The sequence below is a fragment of the Scatophagus argus genome, chromosome 1, assembly GCF_020382885.2.
Source record: "Scatophagus argus isolate fScaArg1 chromosome 1, fScaArg1.pri, whole genome shotgun sequence".
In the NCBI taxonomy this organism is placed as follows: Eukaryota; Metazoa; Chordata; class Actinopteri; family Scatophagidae; genus Scatophagus; species Scatophagus argus.
Window position 1 is genome coordinate 29,148,149 of NC_058493.1, and position 18,887 is coordinate 29,167,035.

An 18,887-nucleotide genomic window follows, 5' to 3' on the forward strand; every position below is an offset into this window, starting at 1 on the left:
AAATATCACCAGTGGTGTGTGTGAGTGTGTGTGTGTGTGTGCATGCGAGTGTGTGTGGGAGGTGGGGGAGGAGTCCTGATAACAGTGTTTAATTTATCACGTAAAGTGCTGGCTGACCTCTGGGCGTCCCGGTGCCTCCATCACCTCCTCAGCTGCTCCCTTTAATTGTTGGAGCTGAGAGAGTAAATGAAAATCAACTGGCCTCATAATGAATGGAGGCCATTACTTTGTTTAAAGCACACACACACACACACACACACACACACACACACACACACGGCACAAAGGCCGACTGAAGGTTTCCCACTGAGGACTCAGAAGACGCCGGACTCCAGTCTCAGCTCTGTGTGCTGAGATCCTGAAGGGTCCTGGGTCCTGTTCCTGGGTCCTGGGTCCTGGGTCCTGTTCCTGGGTCCTGTTCCTGGGTCCTGGGTCCTGTTCCTGGGTCCTGGATCCTGGGTCCCGCGTCATCGTCAACCAGAATAAATGCTGCCGCTGCACGGACATGACGACTCTTTCAGTTTGTTTACGTTTCAGTTTCGCGTTTAAGTCGTCAGTGGCAACACTGTGCTTCAAGCGCTCGGAGCGGACGGGACTCTGACGGTCGGAGTTGAACGATTACGTTTCACTACGAAATTACGAAACTTGAAAGTCTTGCACAACAATCGCTTCTTCAGGTTTTTTTTTTGCTTTCGTTGGCACAAAGATGGCTGCAGAAGTCTGTGTCCCAGGTTCAGCGGCGCCATCACCTCCTCATCCTTCTGATGAGAAGGTCAACTCATACTGAACTCGTACTGAATGATGTTACGACGCGTACAGAACGCCCGCACGTCTTCCGCCTCCGATCGGATGTCTTCGGTCCGTGGAAGTGCAGCCAGTGTTGGCTCCGATGGACCCGGGCGGCGCCGCTCCGAGGTTCAGCCCTGAGCTGGCCGGGACAGATTTGTGGACGAGTGTCTTCACACGGGACAGTAATGAAAAACCTTAGAGTCTCTCTGTGCTAAAGAGTTCATTACACCCCGTCATCAATCCTTCCTCTTTCTGAAGCATTACATTCATCAGGAAAATTAAAAAAGTGTCATGTCTGCGGTGATTTGTATTCTTCCATCAAAAACACACACCGTCGAGCTGCTTCAATTTGCATATTCTTAGGATGTAATAATAACTCATTGGGGCCTGGCTCGGGCTGCACAGAGCCGAGGATGAGATGGAGTCTCAGCAGGTCGAGATGAGGAGACACACCAGGGAAGATGGATCAAACCGTCCAAACTGGAGCCGGTCCACCCAGGTTTAAATGGCTGTGCTGTCACTCCCAGCCCGCTTGGCTCGGTTCACTCAGGCTGTGTGAAACATGTCAGACTCTGCTGCAGACTAACTGGACGGCGCGTATTTGATCGATGGCGGTGTTCTACTTCTGTGAAGCAGATCATTTCAGCTCAACAACATAACCAGAGTAAGTTCACCACCCGGTGCTGACCTGCAGGCAGCAGAGACATGAATGAGACCCCACAGGAGCAGTGGGCCGTACGGTCAACCCCACCCGCAGGGACGTATGTCTCCGACTGTAAATCCCACCGCAGCTGTGGGTGGGGGTCTTGTGGTCACACAGAGATGGGATGGGGTGGATGATTAATGTATCGTAGAGGAGGATCAGAGACGGAGGACACAGCTGACTGAGTCCGTCTTCGTGACGGCTTTGTTAGGAAGCTCAGTGACAGATGAAGATCTGAGGATTCAGCTGTTCAGTCAGGTAACATCGACACCAGACCTGAACCTGAATCGGAACCAGAACCAGAAGCTGGCCGTTGAGCTGTGAAAAGCAGTCGTATTTCTAACCCAATTCTTTACGGTTTAGCTTCAGCTGCTTCCTGCTGGGTGTGAAACAGAACAAATCAGAGAACTAAAGAGACTTGATTGTCTAATTAGCCCTAACGAATCAGCGTCTCTCTCCTCGTCTGAGGATGAGTGGCCTCATTAGTTTCTAACCTGCATGTCGAGAGCTGAATGCTCAACGGTGTGCTTTGTGTCTGTGTCATCTGAATCTTTCATTGGGAGAGCTAATCAACTCTCGCCTCTAAACAACATCAAATAGTGAAAGGCGAGCGCTCGACTGCGGCGCTGGATTCGCTCTGCCCCTGCAGTTTGTTTTGAAGTGCTGAACAGTAGCCAGCGGCGCGAGTGGTGAAATTTTTCGCTTCCCTTCCTTCACTTTCATTTTAATGATGCTCTTCCTCAAGCTTAAGTAAAGTCTTCCACAGTGGGTGCTGGAGCCAGAGAGGCTCTACAGCTCCTTTGAAATCACATGTGAGTATATATTTAATTTAGCTGCTGCATGGCTGCAGGCACACGCAGACACTGAGATTAATTGGCGCAGCATTATGTGCCCTTATCATGTGCCTGCACCTTCATTATCTGCAGAGCCAAAGATTTGACTGAAATAAAACTTTGTTTGAAAGCCGAAGCTCCTCTGTGAGTTTTCTGCACTACTTACCTGAAAGTTTCTTGACTTTCTCCCACTTGTCAGACCTCAGAGTGCGAGCAGCGGCGAGCAGCGGCGCACAGCGCACGGCGGGGAGCGGTGATTCCCTCGGTAAACTTCCACCGGATGGCTTTCCATCTCAAATGTAAATAAGTTGGTGTGAAATAAATAATGTGTACAAGTTTATCTCATAAATGCAGCAGGGAGATTTGCATACTTGCAGGCCGCAATTCACCGAAGCTTTTCACCTCGTAATCAAACTCTTCTGTCTTTGCTCCCAAATATGTTCAATAAAAGATCCCACAAAGGGTACATGTGTTTGGCTGTTTGCCTCCCTCGCTTCATCTTTGTATGTTAATGGGGAGAAAAGTACACTTTACAAAGGTTTGTCGTTCCGCAGCAGCGCTCGGCGACATCTCGGGGATGCGTCAGCCTTTCAGCAGATCCTGTTTCAGCAGCAGCGGGGCAGAAAGAGATGAAATATTTATGCTAATTGTTGCAAAACTTCCCACAAAAGATGACAAGAGGCATGTGATGAGGAGCTGTCGAGCAGCGCTGTCATTATGACAAGACTGAAACCCACGGAGGAGCAGAAATCAAAGGCTTGTGCACACGGCGCTCGAGTCCCGGACGGGCGCAGGCGGTCGCAGCCCCTTTAAAAATATTTATAATGAAGGGCTGGCATCAGGAGCACGTCAGGGCGGATTAGCAGACACGGGCGTCAACGCGCTGACTCAGCGCTGCAGGCTAACGCTGCTTCTACCTGACTCTTCAATCTCTCCCAGCGTCTGTCTGCGTCTCAGTCAAGAAGCCAAAGCCTGACATGAAAGTCAGGATGCAGGCCCGATAAACTTTGCATATTCCCCAAGAACAAGAGCAGAAGAAAACGAAGTGGCAGGATAAAACATGTGCTACTCAGTAGGCGGGCATAAATAAAAATTTAAAAATTTAATAAAAGTTCCAGCAGCGCCCCGATTCATTTGCATTTGGCTTTGGAGAGCATGAAAGGCGGCAGAGTCGGAGAACAAGCACCCCGCGTGAAATTCTTGTCTTTGTTTTGACTCACAAACAAGTGTGTTTGGTTCGCTGCTTTTTCTTAATGTGTGTAATGATGATTCAACAAGCAACCTGTTCAGCGGGAAATATTTGTTGTGTTTGTCTGCCTGTGTCAGTTTTCTGGAAAACACAGCTTTCTCTGTGGAAGTGGAGGTCCTCAGGAGCATCAGTGTGCGTTTAGCCGGAGGAAATGTGCCGTCGCGGGTTCTCGTTCCCTGGGCGTCGCTTTGATCAAAGGCCCAGTGGAAAAACCTCCTTCAGGGCGAAGAGAGAAAGGCGCTTGATCTCTGCGCTTAATTAGCATCCCGCTCCTTAATTGTTCATTTTACAGAACGGGGGTTGTGTGCATGTGGCGGCCTGGTGTGCTCATCATAATAATTCATGACTTGCAGCCCTGATATGAGCTGAAAAGCCACTAAACGCTTTTACTGAGAGCCTTGTGAAATGTGTTGGTTTGCATTACGCATGAATCATTTGCCTTTTTATCTTCAGGTTCCTTCATGTGTCAGGCGATGAATGAACGGTCGTTTTCATCTGATGTCAATCAAAGGTGACGATCCGGTTGTTTCCCGCTCAGGAAACTGTTGCTCGCTGAGCGTGCAGTGAACTGCTTAGCAGAACGATGGCTCTGTGGCTGTGCTGATTGGTCACAGGAGACGATGACATCAGGATTCTCTGGCGCCGGACTGTGGCGAGAGAGTTTCTCTGTCAGCTAGAAGAAGAAGCGAGGTGAGACCATCGGCTCTTTGAGGCAACTGCGAGAGACTGTCCTGATCTGAGGTTTCTGCTCGTCACCATTAAAACCAAACCTGAGGCGGGAGCGGGAGGAAGGGGGCTGTTGGTACCCCGGGGTGACGATGAGGAGGGGTGGACGCCCATCACCCCCAGTCCCCTCCAGTGTATTTCATATTTTAGTTCCTGTCACTGAATCTCATGGTGACAACGGAGACGTGAGTCGTGACGCCTCTCAGTACAGACAGACTTCCTGTCAGTGTCTCGGCTCCGAGCCTTTTGGCTCCTACTGAAGATGTAAAAGGACACATCAGATCTTCGGACACATTAGTTTTGTTGCAGGGGGGTTGTTGAGTCGTGTGTCTCAGCTGACTTAAAGCACTGCAGAGGCTTTGTAAGCCACAGTGTTCACATTTGTTTTGTATCCCACCGTCAGCTCTCTCACAGCAGATCCGAAGAGGCTGCTCGATGCTTCAGGTCTTGGACGTCCGCTTTGATCAATCTAACTTTCAGCTAACTAGTCAGCTAAAATCTAGTTTGTTTTTTTATTTTTGTAGTAAGATTAATCTGATTAATCTGAATTAAAGGAGCCAAATTTAAAATGAACAAAGGTCAAACATGAGCATCACATTTGTTGAACTTGGAAAAGAGAAGCACACTGTAAGCAGCATAGAAATTGTTTCTGTTTAGTTTGGTTTAAATGTTCTGTAGGTGTCATCAGTGAAGACTGAATGAACAGCCAGTGAAATAACAGCCTGAACAAGACTGACTGTGTTGAACGCATGAACATTTTGTCTGATAAATTCTGCCTCACACTCTTTAAAAACCTCTTGTCTGTGCAGTCCTTGGTTTAATTAACCAGCAGCTGAATCACAGAGCAGCAAAAACCTCCTGAGCTGAAATATCATCTGTCATCTGCAAATACACTTTCTTTAAAGAAACATTTGGGAAATGTCTCTGTGGCTTCTGGACTTTAAAACACTTGAGATTTTAAGGTGAATTAATCTTAAACTCAGATCTCTCTGTTACTGTATTTAATAGATCCTCCTCCTCCCGGCTTCACCTTCAGAGTCCTTCAGATGTTGTTTTTTGCCGTCCCAGCGGCGGCGGTCAGAGGACGAAAATGGTGGCTGACGAGCGCCGATCAGCAAACGAGTGGCGTCTGTAATTATCTTGTGGGCCTGCGGCTTCACGAGGAAGGAGATGCTGACATTTGGTTCATGTTGGAGTGGCCGTCGTGGTGATTTCTGCTCGCCGTCTGAAGGTCCGGGGAGTGCGTGTGAGAGAGAGAGGGGGATGATGGGATTGAAAAGGAAGGCCAGCAATGGGATTATGGGAGCGTGACAATTGAGGATTAGTTCTGCTTTAAACAAATAACACTTGTGCAGGTCAGATCAACACTCAGTGTGGAGAGCTGAAAGAAGAGCTGCTGCCGACTTCATTAAGACATCATCTATCCGTCTGTCTGCCTGTCAGTCTCTGGTGCCACCATGAGACTGTCTAGTGTCAGTCTCGGACACTTAACTGAAGATGGCTGACACATCTGCGCTTCCTCCCGCTGTACAAAGGTATCAAAATACCAAAACATCCCAATATGTGTGCCACCATCTTGTTCTGGTGATGTCATTTGGAGCCAGAGTCTGTGCAGTAGAGATCAGGAGGTGGAGTCGTGGTATTCAGTTCCTGCCCACACACCCGTCTGAGCCAATCAGGAGCAGCGCTCAGCCGTCAATCATGATGTTTCAGACCCTTTTCATAGCATCCAATAACTAATTAAAACCAAACTGATCAGAAAAATGAACACCTGAACAAACATCAGCATGATAAGAAATACTTAAAATAACAGAAACCATCTTTGGGAAAAAAATTCATCTCAAAATTCAATTCTGAACAGGGTTTAGGGCAGGAGAGCCCACACTTTTTCGTCCAAAAAGTGGCGTTCCACACTTCTCTTCGGAAAAGCAACGGTAGATTGACACATCAAGCAAATGCACGTTGAATGTGACAATATGTGTTAAAAAAAGTCTTCCTCCAATTCTGCATGGAAGTGATAAGTTTGAAAGGCTAACTCGCTAATTAGCTCGCTGCAATAGCTTGCGCGCTTGACTGCACGTGCACGGTGACTCGTCTTTCAGATAAAAAAGAGATCTCAGACTGGCTGCCCTGTATTTCTGGCAAGTGCCGTAGGGAGGATGGATGACAGACTTTGATTGGCATGCGATCTACCAACACCACCTTCGACGTATTGGGCACCCCGGTTTAGAGCCTCTCTGCATCTCCAACATGAGACTAAAGCACTTTTTAACCAACAGCAGATGAACAAAAGAGCATCCAAAGACAATTTTCCTTTCACATGCTTAAATAATATCAAAACTGTTTCAAATAATGAAATCTTTACTGCAGTAATGAGCTTAGTCACTGAAAACGACTGCATCCTGATAGCAGCTGCAGCTGAACCATCTGTGATGTTCAGGTTCAGTGTGTATGAATCTGCTCAGGTTTCAGCAGCCGCCTTCACTTCCTGCTCGCTGTGTTTTAAAGAAACGACACAGAGGGAGACATCCTCGTCATATCGTCTTCAAAGCTTCTTTGCTGTCGTCAAGCTTCATTTCTGTCTGCTCAGTAAGACGCTGCAGGATTCCTTGTTATGGTGACGCGGATAACAAAGCACCCTGTCTGTCAGTCCGACAGGAGAGGATATAAAGAGGGTTCAGGCTCGAAGTCGGAGAATTGCGCTCCTGACGTCTGTCCTCTCACGTACCTATCGTTCAATGTTTTGTCCGCTAAAATCAGTCATCGGTGCGACACTCCATAGTGAGACGTCTCGTCCACTGTTCAGATTTCCATTACATGTCCCAATCCCAGTCCAGCTTTAAATCCTGTCTGAGTATGTGCTGCTGTTGGGTTTTGGTGTCTGAAAAGCCTTTAAATTCACACATCTGTTACCCAAACTGCACTTTCAACATCGACACAGCTGCTCACTGAGAGCAGATAAAGCTTCATGCTTCAGGATGTTGTTTTTTCATGCTGCGGCTGCAACAAACATACAAACTGAATGATAGACAGACGGACTGACTGACTGATGGACAGACTGACAGACTGACTGACTGATGGACAGACTGACTGACTGACTGATGGACTGACAGACAGACAGACTGACTGACTGACTGACTGACTGATGGACTGACAGACAGACAGACTGACTGACTGACTGACAGACAGACAGACAGACAGACAGACTAACTGACTGACTGATGGACTGACTGGTGGACAGACTGACTGACTGACTGATGGACTGACAGACAGACAGACTGACTGACTGACTGACTGACTGATGGACTGACAGACAGACAGACTGACTGACTGACTGACAGACAGACAGACAGACAGACAGACAGACTAACTGACTGACTGATGGACTGACTGGTGGACAGACTGACTGACTGACTGACTGATGGACAGACAGACAGACAGACAGACTGACTGACTGACTGATGGACAGACAGACAGACAGGTGCTGAGTTGGAGGGTGAAAAGCTGCTCTGCCCACAGCTGACAGGACTGGAAGGCTTCAGACTCGGATCCTCCTGGTGGTAACCCGACTGGATCTGAAAATGAGGTTTTACGTATGAAAACGCCTGACGTCCTGCACAGAGTGGACCCGACACAGACAGGATGAAGCACAGACATCTGAGGCCATTTTAAAATACCTTTTGTACAGAGTTTGGTTGACAGAAGGTGTCCTCTGTAACGCCACTGGTCAGCAGTCTCCCAAGTGTTTTAACAAATCACTGTGTGGTTCACTGGTGCCATCCCAGCATGCTTTGCATTGCCAGAGAAGGAGGGGGAGAAATACTGCGACTGTCTCCTCTTTACGTTGAGTCATAAATCTCACTCCTTCCTTTCACCAAGCGGCCTTTTCTGTCTTTGCACCATATTTAATCTTTTATGGGTGATAAACATAAAAGCTGTACAATAGGCTAATGTTCTTATCAATAATATCACTAAATGATAATAAATTTGAAGTGGGGTTACAGGGGCCTTTTTTCTGTTTGCAGTCGCACAGCCAATAGGAACGCTGAATTAACGTGAGGCGTTTCTGTGTGACATGAACAGTTTGTTCCATTTTTTTACACGCTAACGTTTCAAACAGCTTTTGTGACGGTTTATGCTTCTTCGCTGACCGATGTGTTCAACCGACCAACATAGGAGATAAAAAAAACTCGCTCAACCCAGAGTCCTCAGAATTGCAGCCGTTTTCAGTTCTTGCAGTGTGGATACGAGAACAACGGGGGTTCATAGAACTGAGTCCTGAGAACCATGAAGAGGTTCTTCCAGTCCAAACGCCTTTTGTCCTTCAGCACAGACACACAACAGAATCTGCATCTTCACCAAACAATAAACTCATCTCAGCTTGTTTCCAGCTAACTGCTGCACTTCGTCACCTCAACTGAAAACCCTGAAAATCAGTTTTAACGTGTTCAGGTCAAAGAAGTGATTTGGGTTGTTGTCTGAAACAGCTTTTTTTCCCTCCCTGTGACCTTTATTATGTTTTTTCCTCCTCACCCCCCTTGTTTCCCATCATGTAAACTCTGTGCAGACATGCAGCCACAAGCTACACAGCTAAATGAACTAATGGCAGCTACAGCTAGCAGCTAGCAGCTACAGCTAGCAGCTACAGCGAAGAGCTGCAGTTGTCTGCTGGTCTGGTGACATTGTGCCCCCTGTGTGTTTGGAGTGACCTTCTACAGGTGCACAGTTCTTACGTGTTACACCTGTAATGTGTTGGGAGCAGTTACGTGTAACATTTTGTTTAGTTTGGAGCTAAAATGGGATGATAATTGTTGATCATTTTTTAAGGTACATTAAAATGAATCTGAAGTGACGGAGTTAAAGTTCTCCCCTCTCTCCATCTGAACTGCAGACTCTGTGAAAGCTGTTTTTTTCCCTTCTTCTGCGGCAGAAATGCAAATTAGTGACTGTTGCCGGAGGTAAAACTAGCATCTTTAATTAAAAAATTAGCAGCAAACAAACAATACAAAACATACGAACCATTAAAGGAAAAACAACCTGAAGGGGAAGCAGAGGAAATCTTTTTATCTGCCCTCCACAGGATTTAATTATCAAATATGAACTAAAGTGACTTTACACAAACCCACATCACAAATATGCGTCTGTGTGAGCCTAGTGGGGAGTCATTAATAACCAATATTTTCACTTCAGATCCTGACTTTGATCCAGCAAACACTGGTCCATCCTCAGGAGAAAACTGCAGTTCAGTACAACCAAACTTTTTAATTCATCATCGCTGACTGTTTTGATTTGTAGAACAGAATTTGTCGAGTGTCTGACAAAAAACTTCATGACATCAATTCAGAATTTGTTGACGTAAATTTACAGCCAAACAACAATCAAATTATTGTTTAAACTGTGTAGAACTTGAATGGCTCAAAACCCAAGTTAAGAGTTATTTTATACTCTTTATATTTTTAATAGGACGGGTGAGAAAACGTAGTGTGGGCTGTTAGTTCACTGGCACCCAGAGGGATGATGAGTCTTCACCTGGAGCCAACATGTGAGCATGTCATCTACTGAAACACTCAGCGAGTCTCTGCTGCCCTCTGCTGGTCATCATACCACACAGCAAACACACACACACAGGCGAAAAGTTTTTATTTCACAAACTGAAGCTGCTCAGAGGTGACATAATCTATTTCACTTCAAAGTAAAAAGGAAATGGCTCCAATACTGTAAGATGATCTGCAGCAGTCAGCCTTCTGGGAAACTGAGTCCAGGTCTCAGTCGTCTCCTCCACACAGACTGAGCAGAGCCTTCTGGTAGCCTCCTTTAGTGTGCTCCTGAACCACACAGAGACAGTGTAATAATGAAAACAACGCAATGTGACAATAAAACCAATCAAGTCTGGGTGGGATTTAAGTGTGTTACTGTGTAAACTAAATTTTAGCTTTTAAATAATCCAGAATGTATTAATGTAATGAACTCTGGTGCGTTCACTGGCCTCTTCGGGGTGGGACTTCACAGTTGGTGGTACTCACAGTGATGGTCTGGTACAGTGATCTTTTGTGCTGCTTCTTGAACTCTGTTCTGATCTTCATCAGGTCGACTTCACAGCGAGAAACCATGATCCTGGTCACCAGCTTCTCCTTCGCTCCTTTGCTCTGGAGGGACAGACATCAGACAGACTGACTGGAGGACGTTAAGTTAAACTACAAACTGTTGGCAGGAAAATATGCTTAAAATACTTACAGTACTCCTTATGTACAGCGTCCCATTATTAGCATAATATAGTATGTCATAGGATATGTAATTTAAGTTGTCAAATGGAACAAAAAGTGCATTACTTTCCTCTGAAATGTACTTGGTTACTTTCTAGCTCTGGAATAAACTACGCAGACGTACCTTCATGGCGTCACTGAGTCTGTTGGCGAAGTACAGCTGCCTGTTTTCAAAGCACTCGACTGGAAAGAGAAGAAGTTCATCATCCACCCTGTCATCTTAAAGGACAGTTCCACTGCGTGCAGAATGTCACTGATGTGGTGATACTTACCCAGGGTGAGGAAGGACTTCTCCAGGTCCCCCTTCACCTCCTTCCTGATGCTCTCCTTCATGTCGTATGGACTGTAGCTCTTATACCTCTCAAACACTGACGGCAGGAAACACATGAGAACGGACAGCATGTCAGAGCACAGAGCGTTCACTGTTGTACTCGCAGCTGTGTGGTGATCAGGTTGCAGTCTAACACTGGATGTGATGTGGGTGTGGTTCACCTCTCTGCAGGTGGGGGACGCTCCTCTGGGACATGATGGAGATCCAGGCGGCCACGTCGGTTCCCCTCCTCTTCACCCCGGCTTCGTACAAACACTGAGCGGTTCAACGTGACGCCAGAGCGATGTGGTACGTAGAGAAATGAGTGTTATTGATTTCCTCATTGAATACAGTTTATTGATCGGTGAGGGTCACTGCATTAACTTCACAGGGAACGACGTGATAGCTTTTGGCTTTTTTTGATTTTTAGAAATCACACATCTTTTGCACTACTGAAATGACAAAACTCTCTGCAAACATCTGGAGAATTTGACTCACTCTGGCGTCCTCGTCAATCTTCTCATAGTCCACCACGTTAGAGGGTTCGTCTCTCTTTGTCTGCAGGTCAACAAAATAGAAATAAAACAAATGTGTTTTTAACGAGGAAGTTAACCTTTAATCACACCCTGACGCGCTTAACAAGGTATCAGGAGACAAAATGAAAATGAAAATGCATGTTGGATTATTACCTTTCAGCTCTTTTATTCTGTTCCTTCATTTCAATAGTTTAATCTCATGAACAACCATCAAGTCCGCTGCTTCCACCACTGGTGGAGCAAGTTTTCTCTTCATTAACTCAAGTACCGTACAGTAAAAACCTTCTGGTACGAGTCCTGCATTGAAAATGTTACTTCACTACAATCAGGAAGATGTCCTGAAAGTGTCCCCTGTTGTCCTGTCCTGTCCTGTCCTGTCCTGTCTGACCTCAGATCAGCTGACTGTGTCTCCTGCAGGAGTTTCCTGTTGGAGCTCATTTTGACCAAAGCTGATGATTCATCTGCTGATTGTTCTCTCCATGAATCCACTGACTGTTTGCTTTGTCAAACTGGTGACAACAGTGAGACATGTGGACCCAAAGTGACTCCTTCACAGAGTTTGTTCAGTCCAACCAACAGTCCAAAGCTCAACATGATCACAAACACATTCAGAGGATTCAAACCATTCAGAGGAAAAGCAGCAAAGCTTCACATCCAGCACATGTTTTTACAGTAAACATGATTAATTGATTAATTGATTCAATGCTTTGGTGGTTTTCTTTATAACAAACGATATTTTCCAATTTTCTGTGTTTTCTGTGCAAGTCTTTACAGTCTGACGAAGCTAAAGCTGACAGTGAAATGTAGTGAAGCTAAAAGTGGAATATTTCCCCAAAGTACAAACCCCATGGAGTAAAAAGTGGAGAGAAGTAGGCGATACGAGTACATAAGAGTACGCAATACGCGAGTGACGGTTCTTCGACCCTTTGGGTTCCACCGACATGTCTCAGCGTTCTCATATTTGTTGTGCTGTGAAGATAAATGAAGCTAAATGAGATGATGAAGGTTAGCGTCTGAGCTACCTGAAGCAGAGCCAGCAGCAGCTTGGCAAAGTCTCCTGAAGTGTCTCCTGCTACGTCTTTCTCCAACTCCTTCTTAAACACTTCACAGAGAGATGAAAGAATGAAATGACAACGGGAAGATAAATGAACCAGGATGTTGCTTCTGTTAGCCACTGGAGTGAATGAGTTCACATCCCTCAGAGAAATCTTGTCACATGTTGTATGAAATGGTAAACTCACACAACGTGGACTTCTGACGTCCTTTCTGTGACATAATCACATGAACATCTGAAACTGGACTGTGTCTGTTAGCTGACACTTCCAAACTTACTCTCTCTGTAAACCTTCTTGATCTCCACCATTTCTGTGCTGCTTCTGGAGCAGACGATCTCGATGAGGGTCTCCTCGTCTGTTCCCAGTCCCTGGAAACACAAGAGATGATGGGTGAAATTCCTCCCTTTACACATTAACACCACTATTCTATACATATCAGACTCATCTGATTGATTGGTCATCTCAAAGATATTTTTCAGTTAGTGGCAGATCACCTCCCACAAATCTCAGTTGCTCCTGCTGGAGTCTTTGCCAATAGAGGGCGCCCTTCATCAGTGTGTGAGTACCGGTTAAAGTGTACATTTATTTATTTATTAAAAATGTAAAATTAAGTAGTAATTCTCTACAAATACATGAACAAACATCAGTGTGATAAGAACTACCTAAACTGACAGAAACCATCTTTGGGAGAAATTTATTAGATGTGTACTTGAGTTTGAGTTTTTAGTTTGCCTCAAGTCCCATCTGCTAACATGGAGGGGGAGGAGCTTATGAGCTGTACTGCAGCCAGCCACCAGGGGGCGTCCAGAGGTTTTGGCCTCACATTAGGGGAGCTCTCACGTCATCCATCTTTATATACATGTAAATGTATGTAGTCGCTTTTACCACTGCTGACTCTGACCTTCATCGAAGCTTTGAGCTCAGAGGCGTCGTACTGAGCGGTGCTCTTCATCAGGCCCAACATCAGAGCCTCCAGAGAGCCGGACAGCGCCCCCTTCAGGGCTGAGATCAGATCCTGCAGACAGTGCAGCAGCATGTCTTAAACATTTAAAGTGTCCTGGAAACTCCTGGACTGACAGGTCAAGTCTGTGAACATCATCGTGTTTATCAAGGGGAAAACATTTTCAACCTTCTTGGCGAGTCGTTCATATTCAAAGGCAATTTCTCTCCGCTGCTCGTAGCTGCGTCTGGTCAGGATGTCTATGATGGTCTGTTCGTCCACACCTGAGGGATTTAATGAACAGATTTCAGGAAGGGAGAAAGTCAGAGAAAGTCCAGAGAAGGAGGAGGAGGAGGAGGAGGAAGTCCGGTTGGAGGCACGGGTCAACCAAACATCAGACTTTAACCTTCTGAGGGAGCCACACACCATAACCACCTGGTTATCACTGTAACCATGACAACAAACATGAACCGTCCGTAAAGCCAACCAAACCTTCACAGGGACCGTCCCTGTGAGACTGCGTGAGACTCCACATAACAGATTTACTCTCCAGCAGTCACCAGGACAGGACAGACGACATGTTCTCGTTTCATTTCACTTGTTGCATCCATTTCTTGTGACTCTCACTTCAGCTGCGTGTAGTTTTATGTCATAAAACTTGACTAAATGTTGTCAGTAAAGAGAAGCACATTTTGTTCGTCCTGATGTTAACGTTTGTAACGCCAGCAGCCATGTCTGCTGCACAGTCAGTCCCAGCAGCTTCGCTCAGGTTCCAGCCCGCCCTGAACACATGCTGCAGTGGTTTGACCCGCTCAGACAGAAGCCAGTCGGTAAGCCGATATCCGACTGTGACCGGATGAAGCCGCACTTCTGACTCGCCATCCGCTCAGAGAAACACAGAACAATACCTCCATAGAGAAACGGGAATCTGAACGTCTAAAAGTCTGGTTAGCGTCCCCTGGGGGCCCAAGAGTAGAAAAGGCAGTGATTAAGATCTGAATGGTTCGTCCTCTGGAGGGCAGAGGCATGTTAACCGTATGTCAGGAAGTGTTTTAATTCGTGTCCAGTGATCCGGACTCCCTGACCTCAAAAACACCTTCGCACTCTCTCACCTTTAGTTTTGATGGCCGTCTCGATCCTGGCAGCGTCTTTGGCCGGGTCGAAGTTTCGCACCGGCACCACGGTGGGGAATGTGGGCTCGACTTCCTACAGAGGACAGAAGGAGACGCGTTAGCTCTCAGTCTGCTGCTAATTGGATGTACGGTGGCTCTGAGGGGGAAAAAACTAAAGCATACAGTGTTAATTTATTTTTGTCCATGTTTAGTCTTCCTGTAGTGAAACACGTTATCGGATCATTTACTTAAGTACAATTACAAATACAACAATTTAAGTACTTAAAGTGAAGAGGTCCATTCAGAAGTTCCAAAAAATAAAATACCTCATTTGTTTTGGCCAAACAAAAAGAGACAGATCACTGACAACAGGACAGATTTAAGAGGAAAACCTTCAGTCACCTTAAGTCAGACTTAACGAGCCCTAAACCTTAAGTCAGACTTAACGAGCCCTAAACCTTAAGTCAGACTTAACGAGCCCTGATCCTTAAGTCAGACGTAACGAGCCCTGATCCTTAAGTCAGACTTAACGAGCCCTAAACCTTAAGTCAGACTTAACGAGCCCTAAACCTTAAGTCAGACTTAACGAGCCCCGATCCTTTTCTCTGAATAACCGCCCGCCTCTCGCGGCTGCGTGCAAACAGCAACACTACGACCTCCAGCTCTGAGCTCTTTGTTCAGCCATTCACTTAGACAACACGATGTGTGAATGAACGAAGCAACGTGATGATCAGTCTGATCAGCTCAGCTCAGATCACTCTTCACACTCTGAGGCGTGACTGGACGAACTATTGATCGGTCAACACCCGCTTGATGACCTCCTTCGGTTTATCAGATGAGCTCTGGGTGGAGAGCAAACCGCACCTTTTACCTGCTTTATGGCAGCAGTAAAACAGCCTCCACAATGTGGCTCTTTAGGCAGTAGAGATATGAGAATCAGTTACATAAGAGAGGTGGGAGGACAGATTTAAAGTAGAAATAACGATCAGGGCGTCATCCCGATAGATACCGTCTTCCTGTTTCCTGTGTGATATCAGCGGGTGACTCACCTCTCCATACGACAGAGTCAGTTGGCCCAGAAACTCGGACACCAGCGCCATGTTCAGTTGACCTGCAGAGAGTCGGAGACAAACAGAGAATGTGTGATGTTTGATAACTTTCTGATGGGCAACAATAGTTTGAACTGTTTAAAGGTTGTTCTGAATATGAACATGAGTTTGTCTGTACAACTCCTGACAAAAGCCATCAGTGCTGTCATCCTTTTCTGTCTGACTGTTCAAAATAGATTCAGTTTGCTGTGATGAGGAACCTGAGACCAGCAAAATGTTTGGTGGTTTTGTTCTCAAGACGTTCATCAGGTAAACGACAGCTACTGAACTTCCTGCTCTCCTGTCGCCAGGTACCACAGTCCCATCAGAACAAGCTGCAGGTTTGACCCCCCCCCCTCCTCCTCCTCCTCCCAGCCGAAACGTTGGCTTTCCTTTCCACATTTACTAAGAACAATGAAAGGTAACCATGTAAGAGCTCAGAGGGCTCAGAGGGGCGTGTTTGGTTTATTGACTGGGACATGCCGGAGGGAGTGTCTGTGGCTGCTGAGTTTGAGCATGGAGCCTCTGTGGGACCCAATAAATTCCTCAGCGAGTGACTGACCAATCAGTGGGAAGTTCTCCTGACTAAATCAGTCTGAGAAGAACAGGAAAGCTAATGAAACATTACCAGGAAGTGTGTGCGAGTCAGCATGTCATCACCTGGCAACAGCCAACACAATCTTTTTCACATCTTCAGATCAGACATTTATTCTGAAGGTTTGGGGGAACCCCCAGCTCACAGTTCTAAATTCTACTTCTGTTGCCCAATCACATACTTTAATCAACAGACGAATGACTCACTGCATCCAGCTGGTTTCAAAATAAAAGCCTTCAGTGAGAGGTGAGTCAGGAGACCAGCTGAGTCTTTCTTCCTGATTCTTGCATGTTTCTGAATGGATTTGGTTTGTCGACATCCACGTGAAGGAAAGAAGTCTTTGTTTCTGCTTCCAGATCGTCGAGTGCAGCGTTTCATCACATCCCTGCGATCAGTAAGTGACATGAACCCCACCGTCTGATAACGACGAGGGCGGCGAACCGAGCGGATCTGCAGGGAGGACTTCACCCTGCTGCACCACCCACCAGCCGCTTCTTATCTCCCCTCGAGTCTCCTGAGTCGCATTTTAGCTTTTAATGGTTTGTTTCTTTGCAGCTGAAGTCCTAACAACACCCAAATCCTTTCTGTTGCGTCAGAGTCGACGGGCTGATTGCTGAATCGTGTTCTTTTAGCAGAGCTCAACTGAAACCTGTGAACAGACGAGCACTTTTTTGCTCTTGGAGTTTTCTTACCTCGAGAGAAGCAGCAGCAGTGAAGCAGCGAGCAGCAGCAGCTCCGTTATGATCCAGAATGGGACAGGGTGTGGTGTTTAAATACCAGCTGCCTCACACACACACACACACACACACATGCGCACACACACACTGCCCTATCTGAGTGCCTGGATGACTCAGTGGACTAAACTTTTACACATCAGACTGAACACATGGACATAAATTCCTCGCCGAGGCTCAGATCGCCTCACCCACTCTCTGTCTCATTCCAAGGACAGAGACGATGCTGGTTTCTGATTGGTTGGCAGGTTTCCATTTAATAGTACGCTAGGATGTGCTGCTAAATCAGAGCTCAAGGTGTGATGAACTGTGGGTATCCATAGAAGCAGAATGGATACGTTACACCATGTTTCAGTGATCATGTGCTGATTGCTGACTTGTTGTTAGATACAGACAAAAAGATGTTTATTTGTCTGCTCAGTCAGAGGTTAGACAGTAAAAAGCAGCCAGACTGTATCACCTAACGGAGGGGAATCTGTTGATGTACTTCAGCTCAAATCTTTGATTGAAACAGGAAGTCAGATCACACTGAGCTGCTGGAAAGTGTTCACACTCATCTGGCAGCGTGTCAGGGACACATTCAGCGCCTGCAATCAGTCCAGCAGTTTTTGTGGAGGCATGAAATTTCACCATAATGATTTCATATGTGTGTGTGTGTGTGTGTGTGTGTCAGGGTCTTTATGAAGACACTCATGGTCACCTGTTTCTACAAACCAGACGTGACAGAAGTACTAATGCAGAATGAAAAGCCGTCACGTTACCTGCGTTCACACACCTGGAAGCGTGAAGTGAACATGAGTGCTGGAACAGAAAGGCGCCAAGCCTGTTCGAGACCACGATGCAGTGGTGGACTGGATGAGCAAGCTGTCCCAGACCCTCTGAAGTCTGAACACTTTTCTCAGCTGTGGTGCTTTGAGGCACCAGCTGGTGGGAGTCCAGGCTGCAGAGTCAGGAACCTGCAGTATGAAGCTCTGCCTGGTGGCTCTGATCGGACCCACTCTGCATTCTTTCCTCTGTTATGTAACACAAACCTTCCACTCAAAGGGGAAACTCCTCCGGACAGAAATGGGAAGCGGAAAGCTCTATTGTTTTCTGTTTTCTCTTTAGCTCCACCGGCAGGAAGACCTGACAGTGAACTCTGGTCACTTTTTAGGAAGACATCTCAGCCGTCCTGATGGATTTCCTCAAAGTGTGATTCCCTGACTTTTTCCCTCTGAGCTTGCTGGGGGATTCATTTACGAGATGTCAGAGATAATCTTTGGCATGTGGTCGCTCACGCTGTGTGAATCAAATGCAAGTCAAGAGGAAACAGGAAGAAGAAGAAGTCTGAGTTCCACAGACCTCACAGCAGTGTAGTCCTGAGGAATGTGAGCTGGACTCTCAGGGAGGACCTGAACTCTCAGTGTGTTTGAGCGTTGCCATGGTAACACAATCAAAGCTGTATATCATCTGAGACACGTGGAGTGAGTTCAATGAAAAGGCTCTCTGAAGGATTTCCGTGTGGTGTAGCTACCGCTGAAACAGGAAGTGGAGGTGGGAGGTAACACGGGGAAAGCGTTTGGATTGGACCAGAGGCGTGAGCATGAGCAGAAGGTAAGACGGAAACATTCAGGGTGAAACCCGTGGAGTGTAAGCAGGTGATCCCAGGTGAGCAGCTGAGCGTGAAGGTGAGAATCAGCTTCAAAAGGTGTTTGACAGACTGAATGAAACGATGACATCAAGGAAACGAAGAGCTGAAAACAGCAGACGCTGGTGGAGCGATGAGGAGGCTGTAACCTTCCTCACATTAAAACATGAAACTAGCAGAGACGTCTGATGTCCACCACCTTTCATCATGTTTCTGCCCCCACCCACAACACCACCACCCTCCATATACACGTTAGAGTTACAGCCCACTTTCAGCTGCTCATCAAGCGAAACAATGTGAGTTCTTCTCCTACAGACCACAAACGTC

At 46.5% G+C, this 18,887-nt stretch overlaps 1 protein-coding gene across 2 annotated transcripts; it reads right to left on the reverse strand.

Moving 5' to 3' along the window:
• Positions 1-9,923: 9,923 nt before the first annotated feature.
• LOC124063845 (annexin A2-A-like) lies at positions 9,924-17,126 on the reverse strand. 2 transcript variants are annotated; one of them, XM_046397927.1, is made up of 13 exons: positions 16,892-17,126; positions 15,566-15,627; positions 14,517-14,610; positions 13,594-13,688; positions 13,366-13,479; positions 12,742-12,832; positions 12,432-12,511; positions 11,372-11,431; positions 11,056-11,149; positions 10,836-10,931; positions 10,688-10,746; positions 10,324-10,446; positions 9,924-10,125 (listed from the first exon to the last, which is right to left on the reverse strand). In XM_046397927.1, exons 2-13 carry the CDS (start codon positions 15,614-15,616, stop codon positions 10,066-10,068), a joined length of 1,017 nt encoding a protein of 338 aa, XP_046253883.1. In that variant the 5' UTR covers positions 15,617-15,627; positions 16,892-17,126; the 3' UTR covers positions 9,924-10,065. The 2 variants fall into 2 exon arrangements, with proteins under 2 accessions (XP_046253883.1, XP_046253876.1); XM_046397920.1 differs by lacking the exon at positions 16,892-17,126 and adding an exon at positions 16,406-16,861.
• Positions 17,127-18,887: the final 1,761 nt, after the last annotated feature.

What these genes read in the sequence shown, in the direction of transcription:
- LOC124063845 (XM_046397920.1), bottom strand. Translation starts at nt 16,604, where the DNA reads ATGTCACTTACTGATCGCAGGGATGTGATGAAACGCTGCACTCGACGA. An exon ending in TGACTCTGTCGTATGGAGAG is followed by an intron (nt 14,611 to 15,565) that starts GTGAGTCACCCG and finishes TGTCCTCTGTAG; the next exon opens with GAAGTCGAGCCCACATTCCC. An exon ending in CACTGTACCAGACCATCACT is followed by an intron (nt 10,126 to 10,323) that starts GTGAGTACCACC and finishes TGTGTGGTTCAG; the next exon opens with GAGCACACTAAAGGAGGCTA.